This window comes from Pipistrellus kuhlii, unplaced genomic scaffold (genome assembly GCF_014108245.1).
Source record: "Pipistrellus kuhlii isolate mPipKuh1 unplaced genomic scaffold, mPipKuh1.p scaffold_m20_p_6, whole genome shotgun sequence".
NCBI lineage: Eukaryota > Metazoa > Chordata > Mammalia > Chiroptera > Vespertilionidae > Pipistrellus > Pipistrellus kuhlii.
Window position 1 is genome coordinate 68,697,008 of NW_023425562.1, and position 20,661 is coordinate 68,717,668.

The 20,661-nt window shown below is 48.6% G+C and overlaps 1 protein-coding gene across 43 annotated transcripts in view; it reads right to left on the reverse strand.

The window, feature by feature from the left end:
* The window catches only part of RRBP1 (ribosome binding protein 1), a 68,411-nt gene that overhangs the window by 21,290 nt on the left and 26,460 nt on the right, over positions 1-20,661 (reverse strand). For 3 of the 43 annotated variants that reach the window (XM_045574167.1, XM_045574157.1, XM_045574150.1), the window contains exons 2-5: positions 19,193-20,074; positions 18,061-19,075; positions 4,951-5,099; positions 3,613-3,735 (exon numbers count right to left, since the gene is read on the reverse strand). In XM_045574167.1, coding sequence (XP_045430123.1) covers positions 3,613-3,735; positions 4,951-5,099; positions 18,061-19,075; positions 19,193-20,053 — 2,148 coding nt within the window. In that variant the 5' untranslated portion in view covers positions 20,054-20,074. Of the gene's footprint in view, positions 1-3,612; positions 3,736-4,950; positions 5,100-18,060; positions 20,075-20,661 lie in introns of all 43 variants that reach the window. The other 40 variants (XM_045574180.1, XM_045574155.1, XM_036419107.2 and 37 more) reach the window with 40 other exon arrangements.

Here is a 20,661-nt window from a genome sequence, read left to right on the forward strand (position 1 = left end):
TTCCACCAAGCTTCCTCTAATACACATGACCCTGCCAGCTCCCCCAGCAAAACTCCACACACTAGCAACATGGAACAACATGAAGATACCTTTTAGTATAGGATCCAGGCTTGGAAGAAACCAAAGCTCAGAGAGACCTTGGAGTGCCCTTAGCCACACCAGCAGCAGGTGTTGCAGCCACATTGGTTCGTCCTCCACCCACCTCTGCTGACCACAACTAATGGACACCCAGAGGCTGGCACTGAGCATCTGTCTAGGGACAGTCATCCCCACTCTGCAATTCTGGGCATCCAGCTGGGATGCCTACGCCAGCAGAATCTAATAGGATTTCCCTTCCTTTAGCCTCCGAGCTTTTTTAAAGGGCAGAGAAAGGCCAGCTTTTCCTCAGGGCATTTGTTTAGCCCTCCTTGGCTTTGTTTTCTCCTAAGACCTAAGAATCCCAGTATTCCTCTTGCTTGTCAAATTCTAAATTCAGTTGCAAAGGTCAGATTCATTTTCCTGAAATGCATCCCCAGTGGTGCTGGGGACTGGGGGACTGGAGGATTGGAGGACTAGAGCCCAGTTTTCTTTGACTGGGCTGGGAGAGGAGGCTTGGCACCAGCACAAGCACTGCTGGCTCAAAAACGCCACTTTGCTTTCAGTCCAAGAGTGGGCCCTGCTTGGTGTGAGCTTCCAAAGCCTGGTCAGGCACGGACAGTAGGAAGCTCCATTAAAAGGGTCTGTCACCAAGAATATCTCCCACTACATCCCTGGGAGCACACCTCCCTGAGGGTTTTCTTGACTGCATGACTTAGGCCCTGAAAGAACACAGGATGGGGTCTAGTCCAGAGTTTTACTCAGGACACAGGACCCATGACAGGTGCCTAAGAAGACAACAGCTAGAAAGATGGTTTTCCAGAGGGCTGTACCAAAGCCATGCATGGTCCCTCAAACCCAGGCCCAGGCCAGAAGACTGTCAGAAGGCTAGGACAGAGGTCAGGGTGCCTATGCCTGTTAACTCCTGCAGCTGGTGCCTGAAATGGTCCTTGAGCCTAGCTCTGTGGAGACTTCACCCATTTGTGAAGCATGGGTTTGTCACAGAGAACAATCCACAGGAGAACGAAAGCACGTGGAGGGAACCAGGTCCTCATGAGAGGAGAAATTCCGCATTTTCCAAAATTTAGTTTCTCATATAACTTGCCTCATGGTCCTGGGCTAGGAGACACAACAAAAATGAAATCAACACATCAGCTCTGTCTCGAACTCTCAACAGAGAAATGCAGGAACCTGATGCCCATGGATTCCAGAAGCACAGGGAGGAAAGATGACCATGCCAAAACCATCAGAGGTTGTGTTTTCTTAGCTGGCCCCAGACCTCAGCAGCCACTTGCTGACAGGCAGCCTGCTAGGCTGAGTCAAGCAAGCGGGTCAGAATCAACGAGCACTGATACAGTGGCATATGACTGCGATGGCAACCTCTGTGCTGAGACAAGAAACTGGGGACTCTGGAAGGATTCCCGAGGGAAAGCAAATTGAGTCTTCAGGGATAGGGAATAAATGCCCAGCCAGTTCAGCAGTGAAGAGCATTTGAGGCGATTGGCAGAGCATAAAGAGTGCCTCGCAGGACCAGGTTAGCACTTGAGAGCCTGAGAGGATTTCCTTGGGCTGCAACTGCAGGGAGGACCGAGGAGGGAGGGCTGGACACACCTCAGACATCTCCTCGCCTAGGAGCCAAGGCCTGGATTCCTGGAGGGTGAGATGAGTAATGAAACCAAGGGCTGCACCCCTGCATATCTCACAGGCCCTTGCAGCCGGCTGCCAGGGAGATCTATCAGGAGAGGGCTGGACATATAATAGAACCGAGGAGAGCATCTGTAGGTTAGCTGCTATGTGGCTTTGGCAATCTCGTGAAGCAGCCACCACTGAGTGAGAGCAGTAAGTGGCCCAGCACGAGGGGCAGTGTCTGAGGGGCCTCCTTCTGCATGGTTCAGGGGCCGGAGACACCAGCAGTGGGGAAGAGAGGCCAGCATCACTGTCAGAGGTTGCAGTTATTCACTCGTCACACCTGCAGCCCTTCCTAAATTCAAGGCGGTAGACACAAGGAACTAGCCAGGCAACCCCATGCCAGCCAGCTGTGGGAACACTCACTCCTTTTTTTCCTCACCTGAAACTTACTTTGGGGGTATCAACAAATTTTCACAGGCATTTCTCAGTTTGTCCAGTAAGAAGGTATGGAATACTGGTTCCCCCTAAACCATAGACTCTTAATCAATGGTGTGCTGGTCGGCTGGCTCTTAGAGAAAGACCTCTGATTTGTAGAGCTGGCCCACTTCCATGGTGTAAATGCTCCTGGCCTAGGGCAGTGGTCGGCAAACTCATTAGTCAACAGAGCCAAATATCAATAGTACAATGATTGAAATGTTTTTTTTGAGAGCCGAATTTTTTAAGTTTAAACTTCTTCTAATGCCACTTCTTCAAAATAGACTCGCACAGGCCGTGGTATTTTGTGGAAGAGCCATACTCAAGGGGCCAAAGAGCTGTATGTGGCTCGTGAGCCATAGATTGCCGACCACGGGCTTAGGACATACTATGTCATGTCTACCAGGAAGAGACATGTGCAGTCAGCTCTTGGGCGCAGAGCAAATGGCTCCAGCCACCCTGCATTTAACCAACAACACGAGATGGACTTGTGTGAAGGCCTCATATTGAGTCCCCCACACCTCTGAAGCTAACAAGCTCTAGTGAAGGCCACAGAGACCTGCATTTTCACACACACCCCCCCTTCTCCTGGCCAGAGCATTAACCAAGAGTAACCAACCAAAGGTTCCTCTTCTACTCCTGCCTTCCCCACCAAACAAACTATGCCATTTGGCTCAAAGCCACATCCCTTCAATTTAGGACAGAAACTCGCTGCTTCACCTCTGAGTCTTCTCAAATGAGCAGATGGAAGGTGCCCCGAGGAGGGGCTACAGCCTAGATACTGTGGGGCATCCGCAGGCCCACCCCCTGCACCTGTTGCACTGTTGGAGGAGGCAGAGAGCAGGGGGAGGGAGAGGGCAATGCTCAGCACTGTGCTAGCAAAATCTAGCCCATGGACTGGGACACCAGAATTTTCTCCTTAGAAGGAGAGGGAGAAGCCCCAGTGAGTTCTGACAGGGAGAGCAGCCCCTGTGCATGTGTCCTGACTCATGCTACTGCTGTTCACTGAGTACAAACATCACACACCAGTCATCAGCTGACACAGGAGCCAGGCTTTCCCTCAGGATTGTTCCACAGACAGCAGAAAAGGGAGGAAAGCAGCCCCCTTGGCCCAACGAAAATAATTGTAGGTCAACTGCACTCATCCTCCTGTTCAGAGTGTAGACCCTAAAACGATGGCCCATAACTGTGGAACAGGCCAATGACTCCATCCCACACTACTTAACAACCCTGCATTCCTAGTCCTGAGAAGGAAGCTGCCACTCCACGGAGCTCTGCAGGGGCTGTACAGGCTGACCTCGGGCTCCCAGTGACAGTGTGCATTGGTTCGAGGGGCAGTCACATCGGCAGCCCTGAGCAGAGTCAGAGTAGGGAGGCAATGCCACGACCCAGGGGCCCAGGTACTCTCAGGATGGGGCATGCGCTGGGCCATACCTTATTGAGTTCCCTCAGTTTGCTCTTGGCAACAGCCGCGTCTTCCTGCTCTGTGGCCAGCAGCTTTTCCTTTTCTTCCAGCTGGCGTTTCAGAATCGCCACAGGGTCGCCCTTCTGAGTGGCCTAGAAATATCCACAGAGCCACGTGAACAGAGGGTACAGACACACTTGGTTTGTCCCCCCAGCCCAGCAGATTCTGGCTCAGTGTCCTGATGAAGTGGAAGCAGGAGCTTCAGATAAGCAGGTTCCACCCTGACTCCAGACATTTCTGGGGAAAGGGTCCCTTCCCTCCACCCCCACCTTAGACACCCAGTCTGTAGGGCCTCAAGAACCCTTGGCAAAAGCACTGGATCTTTGAGGTAGTTTTTAGGAGCATAGCGTTTCCCATTAACTTGGGTCAATGGAGGCCAGAGCCTCTCCACGGCGGGCAGTGGCCACTGTTTCCTGTTGAGTGCCTAGCCCTTACATTATGTGTGCAAAGAGCCCGGAGATCCCTGGCGGAGGCAGAGAAGCCATGGGAGGGGCAGTGTATTCTGGGTCAGTAGCCTGAGGGGAGCTCAGGCCTCTCTCCTTGGAGAAGCGAGGTCATCCTGACCTTCTCCAGCTCACTCACAACCAGGAAACCTCCTTCCACACACACCCCCCTCTCTATTCTCACTGAGTGAACAGCTCCCTGCGACTGTATGACACATCACAGCTCAGCAAGGGCCAGAAGTGGAGGAACTCCGCTCATCTTTTAGGGCACCCCCAACATCTCTCTCTAACCACCAAGATGCCACAAAATTCTCCAACATAATTACCTACAATTCCAACTCTGATTAAGGAACAAATAACTATGTGCCATGCAGCACTTCCTGGTGACAGCTCATTCACCAAGGTACCAGAGGGTGGGTGCCAGCATCTGACCTGGCCCTCAACAGCAGGAGGGAAGGTGCTTCTGGGCCCATCACAAGGTTTCCTCACTCAGTGTGTCCCTACACATATTCCTTCCTGCACCCAGAGCCCTGGCCACAAACCAGCCGGGCCCCCGCTCCTGTGTTGCACCCCTAGCCCCCTGGAACTCAGAGCACTGCCCCAGCTCTTTAAGATTCAGCGGCCCAGCCGCAGCTGGGCTATAGCTGAAGCCAAAGGATCTGCAGGGCGATTCATACAGCCTCTGCTTGGAAAAGGGCAGCAGGGTTCTGCCAAGAAAAGTGAGTGGGGGCTGTTCCCTGTGTAGCTTGGCAAGGAGCAGGTAGCCACTATAATTCACAGGTCCCTGAGAGGGAGCGGGGGAGGCAAAACCACCCAGGCCAGCTGCAGAGGCCACTAAACGGGGGAAGGAGAATGTGGGCCCACCTTATGCCAGGTGTCCTGAATGACACCAGCCTTCTCAGACAGGATCTCAATTAGCCGCTGGGCCTCACCCTCGTTGAACACCATGCTTCCAACCGTGGAGACCAGCGTCTTGTACGGGAGGCAGAGAGGACTGTCGGTGTCCAGGGATCCTGTGCAGAGAGAAGGACTTACACTCAGACATGAGCAACCAAGTCAGTCACACCCTGAAGCAGTAAAGGCCAGTAAAAGCCAAAGATTCTGTCCAGCTGCCTGGGGTGTGGCTTCTCGACTTAGGTCCCAACAAACTCATCATAAGTTGAAAACATCAGAAGTTAAAATGCATTTATACACCTAACCTGCTGAACAGCTTAGCCTAGGTGACCTTAAATGTGCTCAGAACACTTACATTAGCTCCGAAGTCATGGAGCCCAGAACCTATCTTACCTAATAGACAAACATGCAAACTGACCATACCTCCACTAGCCACCAGCCAATCAGGAGTGATATGCAAATTAACCCAACAAAGATGGTGGTTAATTTGCATACACAGGCACGGAGTGAAGGGGGCAGGAATTCTGCCCCACCCCTAGTCTCTCAGGGCCTCTGGGCAGTGTGGGAAGGCATGGCCAGAGTGGAAAGAGGTGGCTCCAGAGCCTGAGCGGAAAGGGGCTGGGCAGGAGAGGAAAGGAGTTGCCAGCAGCCAGGGAAAAGAAAGCCCACTCTAGTATGAATCTTAGTGCACTGGGCTTCTAGTTTTATAATACAGTATTGACTATCACCCGGCCAGCATGGCTCAGTGGCTGAGTTTCGACTTATGAACCAGGTCACAGTTTGAATCCTAGTCAGGACACTCACCCAGGTTGTGGGCTCAATCCCCAATGTGGGGTGTCCAGGAGGCAGCCGATCAATGATCATTAATCAATCTCTCTCTCTCTCTCTGTCTCCCTCCTTCTCTCTCTCTCTCTCTCTCACTCTCTCTCTCTCTCTCTCTCTCTCTCCCCCTTCCACTCTGAAATAAAAATATAAAAAAAAAAAAAATAAAGTGTTGAGTATCTCATGCAATTTATTGTATGTATCACTTTCAAATCACTGCAAAGTTGGAAGACTGTAGGTGGAACCATTGTCAGTTGGGGGCCATCTGCATTCAGAAATGAAATAAACTGAGGGCCTTGCACATGCTTCCTGAGTGTCCAAAGACAGCCAATGGAGAAGACACCAAGATAAGAAAGGTGGAGTTTTCCTAGGTTAGATGAGATATCCTCCCAACCCTTATCATCAAAATGAGCAGAATTAATCAAGGCAAAGGTGCTTTTTCCTTCTTTCTCAGATAGAATCGGTCTTTTTTTCTTCCATTTTTTTCTAAAACAGCTCAGCAAGGCTCACCCCCTGCATGACCAAGCCCTATGGCCCTGCAGGTCCTAACTGACCAGTGAGCCCATCATTCCCCACACACACAGTAGCCCACAGCCACATCCATGGGAGAAGCATGGGAAGCAAAAGGCCCATGTCTCCAAGGTTGCTCTGAGGTCCCACACAGTCAGGTTCAAACACAATTTCCCGTTCTCCCTGGATGAAGCTTAGGGATCTTTTAGGGGGGAAGACTGAGCTAGGTTCTTGCAGAAGGGCCTGCCCACGCCTCAGTCCATTAGTGACTTCTGGAGGAGACAGAGATATTTGCCAAAAACCAATGGTCACTTCTGAAACACTCCTAATACTACACTCCCCAGGAAACATTGCTCTCATCAAAGACTCTCAAAGCAAAAAGGAATGAACCAAGATGCCCCATCTTCTAAGAGCCCTGCCTGAAATGCCCAGGCAATTCCTTATACTGAGGCTCAAATCTTCCCTTTAGCTGAATGACAGGGCCAAAAATGAGCTGAAATAAAGAAAACAGGCTGACCTGTGTGGCCCCTTCAGCTAAGCCCACCCTGAGGACAATGAATGGAGGTTTCCATAGCAACCCCAAAATTCTCTGGCTTATCATAATATTTTCATCACAAGTCAAAGCATTTAGCATGATACCTTAATAAGGAGTATGCGGGACGTAGATGAGCTGGTTGCTATGAGCACCTTCATTTTAAGAGTCTCATGCTCTACCGACTGAGCTAGCCGGGCACTTCCGAGCACCTTCATTTTAGAGCCTCTTACCTTGGTGAACCTTGAGATTAGAAATAACCACGGTGACATTACAGGCCTAACAGCTCAAGGGTGCCATGAAAATGGGTTGGGGGGAGGAGGAGAGGAAGCACGTGCCCTTCAACCTTCTGCCTTTTCATTGAAATATATATAAAATAAGGAATAATTTTAATGGTAACTTATGAACACCAGAAAAAAACTGAGTACAGCTAGACCAAAAGAAAATAAAAACCACTCTCTAGTTCACCATTGGGAGAAAACCCCACTGTTAGCCTTTTATAATAGTTTACGGGCTTCCCTGCTTTGCCCTCTCAGCCTGTAGATGGATGTTTACTGCCAGTGTTTTCCCAGAGGAGGAGGACCACTCGTTTCACAGATACCCCTGAAGCAAAATTGGGCAGGCCAGCCTCTCTGAAACCAAGCACCATCCAGACAATTTCCTGTCCTCACTCAGAAAGGTCTATTCCTGTACTGTCTGGTACACTGGCCACCAACCAAGTGGGGGTACACCACGGATTTTCAAATATTTCATATAAGACAGTTAAATACCTTTCATAACTTTTTTATATTGATTGTATGCTATAATTATAATGTTTTGTGTAAACTGGGTTAAATAAAATATGTCATTAAAATGAATTATATTTGTTTCTTGTTTGCCTTTTCAAATGTGACTACTAGGAAGGTTTAAACTCCATACATGGTGTACACATGTGGCTCACACTGTTTCTACCAGACAGGTCAGTTTGCTCCTTTCCAGCCCTGGGGACCCTCAAAGCACTCCCTACTGAAATCCTGGCAGCCTCCATCCCCACAGGGGCCTCAGACCAGTGGCTTGGGCCTCTCCTGAAGGCTCTCCTTGAAGACCATCCTTCTAGACTCCTAAGGCCCCGAGTGCACTGCTGGGGTGAAGGGGACATCAAGGTAATGCAGCTACACTTCCCTGTGAAATATCATTTCCTTCACAGGCATCAATCCCCCCCATGGTCTCAACAATGTGCAATCCCTCCTGAAGGTCTAGGAGACATGGATCCTAAGACACCCAGTCCAAAAACCATTTCTGAGATTACTCTGTAAGAGTATCATTCTAATATATCTTCAATAGAACTTTATAATGTAATTGTATTATTTTATTAGCTATAATAATAAACAAAGTAATAAAAACATTTAACAAGTAAAACAATGCAAAGCTATGTATAGTAACACTTAATTCTCCCCTGCCCATTCCCCTCACAGAAACTTTCAAGGCTTTCTCCATACTCATACATACACTATGTTTTACAGTATTTTTAGAAAGTAATAACCTGACATTTTTTTTCATTGTCTTTTAAGTAAAAATGGTGCCATCTCTATGCTTCCTATATCAGAGAAGTAGAACTTCTGGATATCTGTGGGGGTCACATTTATTTACAGGTTTCAGATCCTCTCTAAGCTCACCTTGATGAGGTACCCATTACTGGGAGATAGGCACACAGACTCCATCAACAAACAGCACACTAACAGGAGTTAATACATTTGTGCACGCCTGACTCCAGCAAATACTCCAAAATCTAGAAATAATCCTTGGTAATATGAAATCGTAAGGCACTAAAATAAATTTATCAAAGATTCAACATCTACTAGTGATCTGTCAAACCGCATTCATAAAGCCTTGCTGCAATGTGCTTGAACAATGCCTAGCACAGGGTAAAGCACTGCCGAATCTACCCACAAGGTCACACCGTCAAGCCCATCACAGGAGAATCACAGACACAGGCCCTCCTGGAACAGGACAGCACACCTAGGGAAGAGCTCAGGGTGACTGAAGCAATTCTGCCCTTTCTCCTACTCCCACCAATGGAATGGAAGTCATACAAAAGTGGTGCCCAAATACCCCTGCAGACAGAACCACACAGCCTGTGGACCCTCTGGCTCCTGCCTTGTACCACTGTTCTCACTCAGTAGGTTAAAGGAGCAGCACATACAAGCAAGGAGCCATGTGCCTCTCTTGGCTCTCAGTTCTGATAATGTGCATAACACTTCAAATTCCAAAACTAAGCTCCCTTTTGTGACCACATGGGAGGCTCAATCACCTAAAATTAAATTTGTCTTGCAAAAAAGGCACACAGGAATTTCTGTCAACTGGGGTCCTTCAGGAAAATTTTCTGCTTGCATAGTTACCAGGCTTCCCAGTCATCAGGTTCCAGCCAAAGGGGACCCATTGGGTTCCACAACGCAGCACGGTTTCAGCCTCAGCCCCTTGAGTGGGCCGTTACTGGAACACTCCTGGCACTGCTCACGCTCAGCTTACTCAACCGACAGGGAGGGCGTCGGGACCTCTCCAGGAACTGCATCTGAGCCCGAGACAGCTGGTGATCAATGAGAGATTAACACCACAGCCCTGCCGTGGGCTCCAGCTGTTGTTGCAGATGCCTGTCAGTCCTCCCTAGGACAGGCAGATTCAGGTGGTCTTCATGAACAAAGCATGGACCTATGTGTACCGGCAGTCTATAGAAGGCTAGGGGTGAAAGTGCCAGCTAAGACAGGTGGGAGAGACACAGGACACCTGACAATCATGCAGCAGAGCCACACAGAAGGAATACAGGATTGTGTGCGTCACTACAGAAGCAACTATGGCAGCAGCACCAGAAAGACTTTTAAACAGAGGATGCTCGAACCAAACACTGCCGAGTAAGGAGAAGGCAAGGGCTGGGGCTTCAGCAAGGGGGCCAGCATAGGATAGGCGCAGAGGCTTCCGGGAGGCCTTACTAGTCAGAGCAAGGGCGTGAGGCTAGGGTAAGTCCAAGTCTTTACAGGCCCCAGGAATCCAGATTTTATTCCACAGGCAAGGAGAACGTCTAGAAGGGAGCAAGGTTTACATTTGAGAAAAATTATTCCAGGATACACAATGAAACAAGGCTGGAGGCAGACAGATCAGGGAAAAGTCCATGCCTAAGAGTACAGAAAGCAGAACTGTTGGGACACAGGCCCAAGTGTCAACTCAGGGTCTCAAGAGCAAAACCTGCCACAGGGGTGTGTGGTTTTAGGGGTGAGAGGTGAACACCGATGGCAGACACTCATTTTCTCAGGGGACGTCTGGATCAGTCTGAAGGCCTCAGACACACAGGCAAAATGGCTGCTGCCTCCGAACATGGCTCTGTCCAGATACCAACCTCAGGGTGCCTTCTAGGTTGGCATCCCCAACCACCTGAGCCAAATTCCAGGCAAAAGTCCCAGGGTCCCAGGAAGGGCTACCCTGCAACTCCTTGAAGCCCAACACTACACAAGCCATCATCTCATTTAGAGACGGACGACAAGCCCCTGACTCCTGCTGACCCCTAGTCCAGAGGGCATCTCCCTGAATCACAGAAGCTGGCAGGCGAGGGCATCCATCTCTATAAATGAGAAACTTGGGCCGGCATTGCTGCTGGCCTCCCCACTATGCAGAAGGCAATTCATTGACAGAGAAGGGTCTCTCCGGGCTTGTGGGCCCTCGATGGAAGATCCCTCAAATGCATCAGCAGCAGCAGCTGCAGGCCCTGCAGTCTCATCAGTCTGTACCCCAGAGGTGGCTGGCCCTGCACAGACTCCAAGCCCAGCACTTCACAGGGACTTGTCTGCCCTCATGACCGAATGCACTGGAATGAAGTACAAATAATGTCAAGAGCAATGCTATTTGGACCTTTGAATCAGTCCTTTTTATTTGGTTGGAGAAAAAGTAATCTTAACTGGGAAATTGTGTTTTAATGATGTCTAATGTAATGCTTTAAAAAGTCCTATGAATTGCATGACTATTTCCTCCTCAATTTTCAAAAAAATCAACTTCATATCTGAAACATGAACAGCATCTACAGCTTCTCCAAGATGTGGCAGTACCATACTGATACTTGGCTTTCTTCCCGAGACACTTTTGTTCTTTTTTTTTTTTTTTTTTTTTTTTTTTTTTTTAAGAAGAGTTGAATTTGAAGAACTAAGAGTGAGTAATGGCTCAAAGCCCTACAGAAACTCTTGAGCTTCAGACCCCAAAAAACCTAATATTTCAAAAGAAAGAGTATGAAACTTACTCTCAGTACACATCTGTCTGTGCCTCAGCCCTAAGGGGAGAGCACAGATGGAGGCCAAAGCTCCAGCCCTGATCCCTGCCCTAGCATTTGCTAGCTACATGATTTCTGGGAAGTTTGAAAATAGAGTTGAGCTTTGGTTTCTGTTCTTGTAAAACAGAATGTTAGGGGGATACATTCATGGAGAAGTTTCATAAACTATGCACCTAATGGTGTCACGTTCCCAGTGGTGTGACCCAGCACTAGGCCACAGACACAGTGAGCCCACAGCACAAAGGGCAGTAGGGGGGAAGGGAGGTAGAATTGGAGGAAGGAAGGGGTGGTGTTCTTATCAAGTTATACAGTTGAAGATGAGGTCCCTGCTAAGTTACAGACACCTAAAGTTTTCCTGGTAGGTCTGAAAATTTCTCCGCATCTCCCTTGACCTCTGGTGACCCCTGCCCCATTTATTAGGTTATATAACATGATTCTATTTGCATTTCCACCTGCTCTGGCAGAGGGTAAAGCCGCCCCTCAAGGCCTAGCACAACATGCAGCTGCCAGGCCCCCCAAAACACGGCCAGGTTTGTAAATGCAGGTCCCACCATTTACTGGGTACCCAAGGCTGGGACAAGCATGAGAAAAACTGGCCACTTTCTTTCCTCCACCTGGCCCCGCTAAAAGAGCAAGGATTTCTTCCTGCTGCTCAGAGGATACTCAGGGAACCTCTGGTCAGGGCTGCGCTGCCTCACGGCGCCTGAAAAGACAGGGGTTCTGCTTGGTACAATGAAGTCCTATTTATTTGACTCAAACAAATAGTGGACTTTTTCTTTATTTTCTATTTAAAAAATAATACCTATGTGTTACAGTAAAACTGGGAAATGCAGAAGAGTGAAGATATTAAGATTTACCCATAATCCTATCCCCCAACGATGGCCTCTTTCTCCAGCATGGGCTGTGCGTGTGTCTGACAACATGGTCATCATGAGGTTATAAATATTGTAACTATGTCTCCTGGAGGGTGGCTGGGCTCTCCTGGGCCCTGTCGTGGTGGCCTTCTGGCCTCAGAGTAAACATTCTGCATTTGCAGATGGAGAGCGTGTCAGGCATAAAGCCATCCTAGGGAGGAAGGCCATGCCCTGGGCTTAGCCTTGCTCAGCTTCTACTCCAAGCAAACCAAGCTCCAGGGGAAGCCCAGTATTCTAGAGCGCATCTAAATGTGGAGTTTCCCGAACGAGCACCTTGTACTTCCCAAGGCCAAATTTTTGGTTTATCTGGGGTCCAGACCCACCCTGTGCTAATCTGGACCTTCCTCCAGGTCCTGGCACAGACAGCTCTCCTAAAAGGAGAAAACTTTATTACTGTATAAATATGTGCTTCCAGCAAACACAGTTCAAGCAGTATAAAATCATAGAAGGTAAAAAGTGAGTGTTACAGTAAAACTGGGAAATGCAGAAGGGTGAAGATATTAAGATTTACTCATAATTCTGTCCCCCAAAGATGGCCTCTTTCTCCACATAAGCTGTGTATGTCTGACAACATGGTCATCATGTCTCCTGGAGGGTGGCTGGGCTGTTGTGATGAAGAACCAGCAGAGGCCACACGGCACTGCAAACACTTACATAGAAGCTTCAGTTCTGGAAAATTTCCACTTTCTCTTTGGTACCATGAATTCCCTCTTTTCCAAACATTGAGACAAGAGTCATGCCTTTTGTTTCATAAAGAAGTATTTTCTCCTTGTTCCACACCTGGATTTATGCTGCTCCCCTGAAAATGTCACCATTTTCATAGTACCACATGAGCAATAAATCATTCAGAGGGCTCTGGAAATACTCATATGGTCCTCTTGCACTCTGCAACGAGGGTAAATTGTGGAATGTGTTTGAAGAATGATGCTGTACTGTCTTCCTAAAAGTGGACCTACTTTTTGACTTATCAGTCACATATCTAGGAACTTACTTTCTACAGAGATACTCACACAACATACATATATCACTGCAACATTAATTTTAGCAAAAAATTTGAGCAAAAAAAATATTAATTTGAGCAAAAAAACCCAACAACAATGAACACTACTAACATCATTTAATTAAGTCATGACACATTCATGCGATGGAAAGCAGCAGCCCTGTAGAAGGTGTCTCCAGTACACTTGTAAGAAAAGAAAGCCAGGTTCAAAGCTACGTGCACTGTAGGCTCCAGCTGTGCATTCGGTGTGATGAGCAGAGGATCCCCAGGGCTCCACCTGGGAAGTGGATTGTAAATGGGATGAAGCAGGAAGGAACACTTACTTTACCTTCTATGATTTTATACTGCTTGAACTGTGTTTGCTGAAAGCACATATTTATACAGTAATAAATTTTAAAAAGCAGGGATTAGGAAGGCAAGTGTTCACTGCCAAATTCAGCCACAGACAAATGGTAAAAGCTGTCACATGGCCTTGATTTGCTCTTGTAGGAAAATTAAATCAAAAGTTCTGGAAAAGTTCCAAGTTGGACTTACAGAAGTGTGTCCTGTACTACCTCCCATCCCCCGCCCCCCCCACACACATCTGCTGGGCTTCCCTCTAGGCACCTGTCAGCGAGGGCCTCATGATGAGTAAGAAAGCAACCCTGTCTGTGGTGGACCCCAGCTCTGGAGCAAGTTTTGCCACTGATCTGTCATGTGTCATGGCCAGTCGCAGCCTCTATGATCTCATTCGTCACATCTCACTGTGAAATGGAAGACAACAGGAGCTCAACCCCACCCCACTCCAGACGCAGGCAGACAGACAGAACAAAGCAGAAAGGAGCTGCATGGTACCAAAAGAGGGTTGCAAAGACGTGTTTGTTTTCATAGAGTCACCTGTAAGGTGACCCAAGAGACAACCACAATCCTAATGACTCCAGTTTGGAGCAGTGCTGAAAATAAAAGAAGCTACTGTGCTGATGCCTAGTTGTTCTTCATTTGCACTGCCCGAAAGAGCAGCTGCTGGCCACATGTGACTATTGAGCATTTGGAATGTGGTTAGTGTAACAGAATCTTTCACTTTATTACTTTTGACTGACTTGAATGCTTTTACATGGATGGCCCCATGTGACTAGCAGCTTCCATAGTGGACAACACAGCCCTAACTCTAGTTCTTCGGTGCCCATGGTCAAAAACCTCATGGCCCTGGAACCCTCCTCCACCTGAGTCAGTCTCCTCAATTTGGAGTTAGAAATCCCTTCCTGGCCTCCTCCACACCAGTGATCGGGAACCTATTCCCCAAGTTCCTCCCCATGGTCATCAGGCTACCTCTTCCCCACCAAGGCTACTCTCCAGGTCCCCGAGTTTCTGGACACCTAGGGCCAGCCAGCCCACCCAGAGTTGTATCCAGTTCCCTTCTCTAGGGCATGCACAGCCTTGGAGAGGCTGGAGGTGGAAAAACCCTGGACAGACATAGAAGCTCAACCCCAGATGGTAGGCAAGAAGGTCAAGAGCATGCAGCTGGGGCTAACCAGAGCCTCAAAGGACATGAGGTATAACTGCATGAAAAGAATATGGTCTGCTTCTCACTTGGCGACAGTCACAGCTACAGATTCTAATATGAGTCAGATTAATTCTGGAACACTAAACACCATATATGAGATGGAGTTGCAAGGCCAAGTGTGAAAAACCATGATTTCACAATTATGGAGGTAGGGGCAGGGAGTGACCTGCATCCACCTCGGAGGGCCCTGAAGGTGACTTTACATACCAACCCCAGGAAAAACAGGGCTCAAGTCACACACTGCAGATTCAGGGAAATAAAAAATAAAATACAAGAGCCAGGGGGACTTGGTTATTTGGAGAATCATCCTATACACCAAAAGGCTGCGGTTTTGCTTCCCGGTCAGAGCACATACCCAGATTGTGGGTCCGGTCCCCAGTCGGGGTGAGTGCTGGAGGCAACTGATCAATGTTTCTCCCTCAGGTGAGGATAATACAAATAAAAATAAGAACACAAAATATTTCCCCATGCTTTCAGACTTTCACCTTTCAGGTGTTATATTAGCCACACGTATTACCCCTTGTGGCTATTTTCATGTAAGTCATGTCTGACTGTCCCACGTGGCTGTTTGTATGGCCAAGAACCCCATATTGCAACCTTGGAGTGATAGCCTCCCACCATGTGGGTCGGCACCCTACTTGTAATTACGACAGTTTAGGAATAACTACCGTTTTATCTACTAGAGTAGGGGTGTCGAACTCAATCAGAGAAGGGGCCAAAATCTAAAATCCAGCCTAAATTGCGGGCCGAATGGTTTACTGAACAGTCATAAACTGTCATTGTGATGGAAACACAACGGAGTGCAGTGATGACAGTGCAGTGCGGGCCACATTGCAAGGCCTGGCGGGACGGATTTGGCCCGCGGGCCTTGTGTTTGACACATGTGTACTAGAGGCCTGGTGAATGAAATTCGTGCACGAGTAGGGGGGATCCCCCCCAGCCAATCCGGGACCCCTCAGGGGATGTCCGACTGCTGGTTTAGGGGATCGGGCCTAAACCAGCAGTAGGACATCCCTCTCACAATCCAGGACCACTGGCTCCTAACTGTTAACCTGCCTGCATGCTTGATCACACCTAACTGCCCTCCCTGCTGTCCTGGTCACCCCCCCCCCCCACTAGCCTAGTCACTCCTTACTGCCACCCCTGCCAGCCTGGTTGCCCCTAACTGCCGCCCCCCACCACCAGCTTGGTCACCCTTTACTGCCCTCTCTGCCGGCATGGTCACCCCCAACTGCCCCCTGCTTACCAGCCTGATTGCCCCTCACTAAACCCCCCCTGCAGGCCTAGTCGCCCCATACAACCTGCTGCTCAGTCGTTTGGTTGCTCCATATTAACGCCCCCTGCTGGCCTGGTCACCCCATGCAGCCTGCTGCTTGGTCATTTGGTCGCCCCCAACTGTCCCCCCCACCCCCGCCGGCCTGGTCGCCTCCAACTGCCCCCCATCAGCCTGCTCGCTCCACACAGCCTGTTGTGCCCCACAGAGCCTGTTGTTTGGTCGTTTGGTCGCCCCGCACTAACCTCCCTGCCGACCTGGTCACCCCACACAGCCTGTTTGGTCATCTGTTTGGTTGTGATGGTCACTTAGGTTTTTATTATCATAGATAATACCCAATCTTTCTTGTCCTATAGCACGGTATTTCCTTCCTCTTCAAATTTTGCCTTATACCACCCTCAGTCAAGCTGCTGTGTGGGTTCCCATAGGCATAAAGTTAAGTCTTCCTTCGAATAAGGTTCTCTATTACATGCAAATTAGGACCATTTTGTTTATTTTCTATATTATAATCACATTTTATTTCATGCCTTATCTCAGATGTCTAAAGCGGTAAGTGGTGGTAATGATCACAAGACATAGGAAGCTCTATTCTGAACACCCCTGATGTTGGAAAGCCAGAAAACAGGCCTGTTCTCAGCAACATACCTGTCTTCAAATCTCAAATGCCCTGGTAGCTAAGTCAAGTGGAAAACCACCTTAAACAAGGGCAGTGTGTGCTCCCTCCAGCCAGTGCTGGCAGGGCTGAGACACTTGGGTTTTCAAGGACCTGAGAAGTTTGCCTGACCTATGGTCCCTGACCCTCAGCAGGAGCCCGAAGCCACTCACAGAGGATGGGTGCCCTCACAGCCCCTGAAGTTGGAGGAAGAAGCCTGAGAAAAGGTAATGTAGCTTCACTAAAGTGCAAGAAAGGGAAACCCAGCTAAAAACAGAAGTTCCAAAAAATAAAAAATAAAAACCCTAGAATCCTGTGCTACCCAACGTTAAGTCCAAACATTTCAGGCCCCACAAGATGCCTCATCAATGCCTTAGCCAGTTTAGCTCAATTGACAGAGCATCAGCCTAGAGACTGAAGCATCTCAGGTTCAATTCCAGGCCGGGGTCACATACCTCAGTTGCAGGCTCAATCCCCAGCCCTGGTAGGAGCGTGTGCGGGAAACAACCAATTGATTTATTTCTGTTACATGGATGTTTCTCTCTCCCCTCCCTTCCACTCTCTCTAAAAATCAATGGAAAAATATCCTAGGGTGAGGATTAACAACAAAAGATGCCTCATCAAGACAAATGTAATTCTTTTTCCAAATCAACTAAGAAAACATAAGACTACTAGTATTCTAGCAAGTGAGTGATGAACATGAAATAGGAACTCATTGGTCCAATTTCCCTATAATATAAACTAAAATAACAGGAAACTAATATTCTATATTAGTTTATCCTATCTAATAAAGACAGAATATAATAATTGACCGTAACTCCACAACAAAGATGGTGGCACCCACAGCCAAGGGAAGGAAGGCCTATTCTTGCACAAATCTTCGGGCTTCTAGTACATACATAAAATGCTCTGTTAAATAAATGGAACAAACCTTAGCTGGTCTGGCTCAGTGGACAGAGGGTCGGCCTGCAGACTGAAGAGTCCTAAGTTCGATTCCAGTCAAGGGCACATAACCAAGTTGTGAGTTTGATCTCCAGTGGGGAGGCATGCAGGAGGCAGCCGATCAATGATTCTCTCCCATCACCGATGTTTCTCTCTCTCTCTCTTCCTCAGTGAAATCAATAAAAGTATTAAAGAATCATAACGGGAATGGGGGTAGGGAGAACAGGACACTGGGGTGAGGGATTGGAGGGGTAAATACAACTGCTCCCTGTAAACATTATCCTACCATTATTCTCTCAACACATAGAAATGAATAAAGCTATGCTAAAATACCAGGTGAGGTACACAAGAGAACAGACTCACAAAAGGCAGTCAGACATTTAACATGTTAAGCGCCCACCCAGATCAGCAACCTCTAGCAAATTCAGCAGAAGTATAGCAAGAATAAATGCTGGTGTAAATCGCTGAAATCTAAAATGTTTGTTATGCAGCTTTGTTGTGGCAATAGCTAACTGATAAGATGGCTTCCCCAAAGGAAATTCATAAGCTATTCAAAGACAGCAATTTCCTCCAAGTTCATAAAGAAATCAAAGCTACTTACCAAGCTCACCTTTCTTCTTTGAACCAGACTTCTTCTTTGCAGGAGCCTCTTGCTTTGGTGCCTCCTGGCTCTGAACTGTATCTGCCTTTTTGCCCTGGTTAGGAGCTGACTCTGCCTTTTTAACCTGATTGGCAGATGCATCCACTTTTTTGCCCTGGTTGGGGGATCCTTCTGACTTTTTGCCCTGGTTTGGGGTTCCCTCTGTTTTCTTGCCTTGGTTAGAGGGCCCATCTGCTTTTTTCCCTTGGTTTGCAGTACTCTCCACCTTTGTGCCCTGATTAGCAACTGAATCTGCCTTTTTACCCTGATTCTGGGCCCCCTCTGCCTTTTTGCCCTGATTCTGGCTCCCCTCTGCCTTTTTGCCCTGGTTCTGAGCCCCGTCTGCCTTTTTGCCCTGATTCTGGGCCCCATCTGCCTTTTTGCCCTGATTCTGCCCCCCCTCCACCTTTTGGCCCTGATTCTGGGCCCCCTCTGCTTTTTTGCCCTGGTTGGGAGCCCCCTCTCCCTTTTTGCCCTGGTTGGGAGTTCCTTCGGCCTTTTTGCTCTGATTTTGGGCCCCTTCTCCCTTTTTGCCCTGGTTGGGAGCCCCCTCTGCCTTTTTACCTTGGTTGGAGGTGCCTTCTGCCTTTTTACCCTGGCTCTGCCCCCCGTCTGCCTTCTTGCCTTGGTTCTGGGCCCCCTCTGCCTTTTTGCCCTGGTTCTGGGCCCCCTCTCCCTTTTTGCCCAGGTTCTGGGCCCCCTCTGCCTTTTTGCCCTGGTTCTGGGCCCCCTCTGCCTTTTTGCCCTGGTTGGGAGTTCCCTCAACCTTTTTGCTCTGATTCTGAACAACTTCTACCTTTTTACCCTGGTCTGGGGACCCCTCCTGTTTTTTGCCCTGGTTGGGGGCCCCCTCTGCCTTTTTACCCTGGTTCTGGGCCCCTTCTCCCTTTTTGCCCTGGTTGGGGGCCCCCTCTGCCTTTTTGCCCTGGTTCTGGGCCCCCTCTCCCTTTTTGCCCTGGTTGGGAGCCCCCTCTCCCTTTTTGCCCTGGTTGGAAGCCCCCTCTTCCTTTTTACCCTGGTTCTGGGCACCCTCTGCCTTTTTACCCTGGTTCTGGGCCCCCTCTGCCTTTTTACCCTGGTTCTGAGCCTCTACTTTTTTGCCCTGGTTCTGGGCCCCTTCTGCCTTTTTGCCCTGGTTTTGGGCCCCCTCTACTTTTTTACCCTGGTTCTGGGCCCCGTCTGCCTTTTTGCCCTGGTTCTGGGCTCCTTCTGCCTTTTTGCCCTGGTTTTGGGCCCCCTCTACTTTCTTACCCTGGTTTTGGGCCCCTTCTGCCTTTTTGCCCTGGTTCTGGGCCCCCTCTGCCTTTTTGCCCTGGTTGGGAGTTCCCTCTGCCTTTTTGCCCTGGTTCTGGATCCCGTCTCCCTTTTTGCCCTGCATAGCACCAGTGGCCTTGGAACCCACTGGAGGCACAACCACCATAGGCACCTCCTTAGGAGCAGTTTCCAAGATGGCAGCCTTTGAGGCAAGAACCTGGATAGAATTCACTACAGAACTGACTGCTGGTTCCACTTTTGCTACTTTTTTCTCTTTCTTCTTTTTGTCCTTAGGGGAAGAGGCCAGCTTCTCTTGGGGCATGGCTGGTACCGTGGCTATAGGGGTAATGACCATAGAGGGATGGACTGGGGTTGGAGCCACAGCCATTGCAGGTGCCCGTACTGGGTCTTTGAGGAGGATGGTCACGTTTGGGGCTGGCTCATGGTCAGGTATCTTCCCATTGGGTTTCTCTTCCTTTTTCTTAGTCTTCCCTTTCTTCTCTATTGTTTTCTCCTTCTTTTTCTTCTCTACTTTCTGGTGATATGTTTTTGCCATCTCCTTGCGCTGGTTGGCTAGAGCTTCTTCATATGACGTCTCCTTCATGGAGAAGGTTGACACCAGGAAGATGCCAATGGCGGAAACAACCATAAATCCACCAAAGACCACAACCCCCAAGGTTTGAGTGTCGTAAATGTCCATTCTGGCTTATTTTCCGTTCACCTGCCAAACACATACACATAGATTACTTTCTGCAGAAACTGAGGTATTCAGTTTCCATCCCCTCCCCCACCACCAACTTAAGGTTTCACTAATTCTTCAGACAGATAAAGTCAACGAAGAAACAAATCCAGGCAATCTCTGATGCCATACACTCTAACCTGTCTCTCCGTAAAAGAGAGCAATTTCTAAGCAAGATATGTGCAGTCTTTTTCAGTGCTGGTAGATACAAAGCACTGAGGAGATGGCAGACTGAAGGTCTGTACTTAGGGCATGTGATACCCTGGAGACTCAGAGGCCTTGATCACAATTCAAGATATTCCCCACTGGAGGAGTTAAAATGCACATGAACATGAGCACGAGCACAGGCCAGGTGTGTAACAATCAGGAGTGGTGAGGACTGTGGCAAAAATGCTCCACTAAATTAGGAGGTGTCAGCAAGTCATAGTCGATTGTTATAGAAATGTAAGCAGCACTTGCCAAGAGAGCTTTTGCTTTTTCACATTAGGTCAGAAACCCTTTTTTACGCAATGTGAAATAGACAAATTGGAAAAAAACCATGTGAGCCTGATATCGTAGGCAGTTAAGAC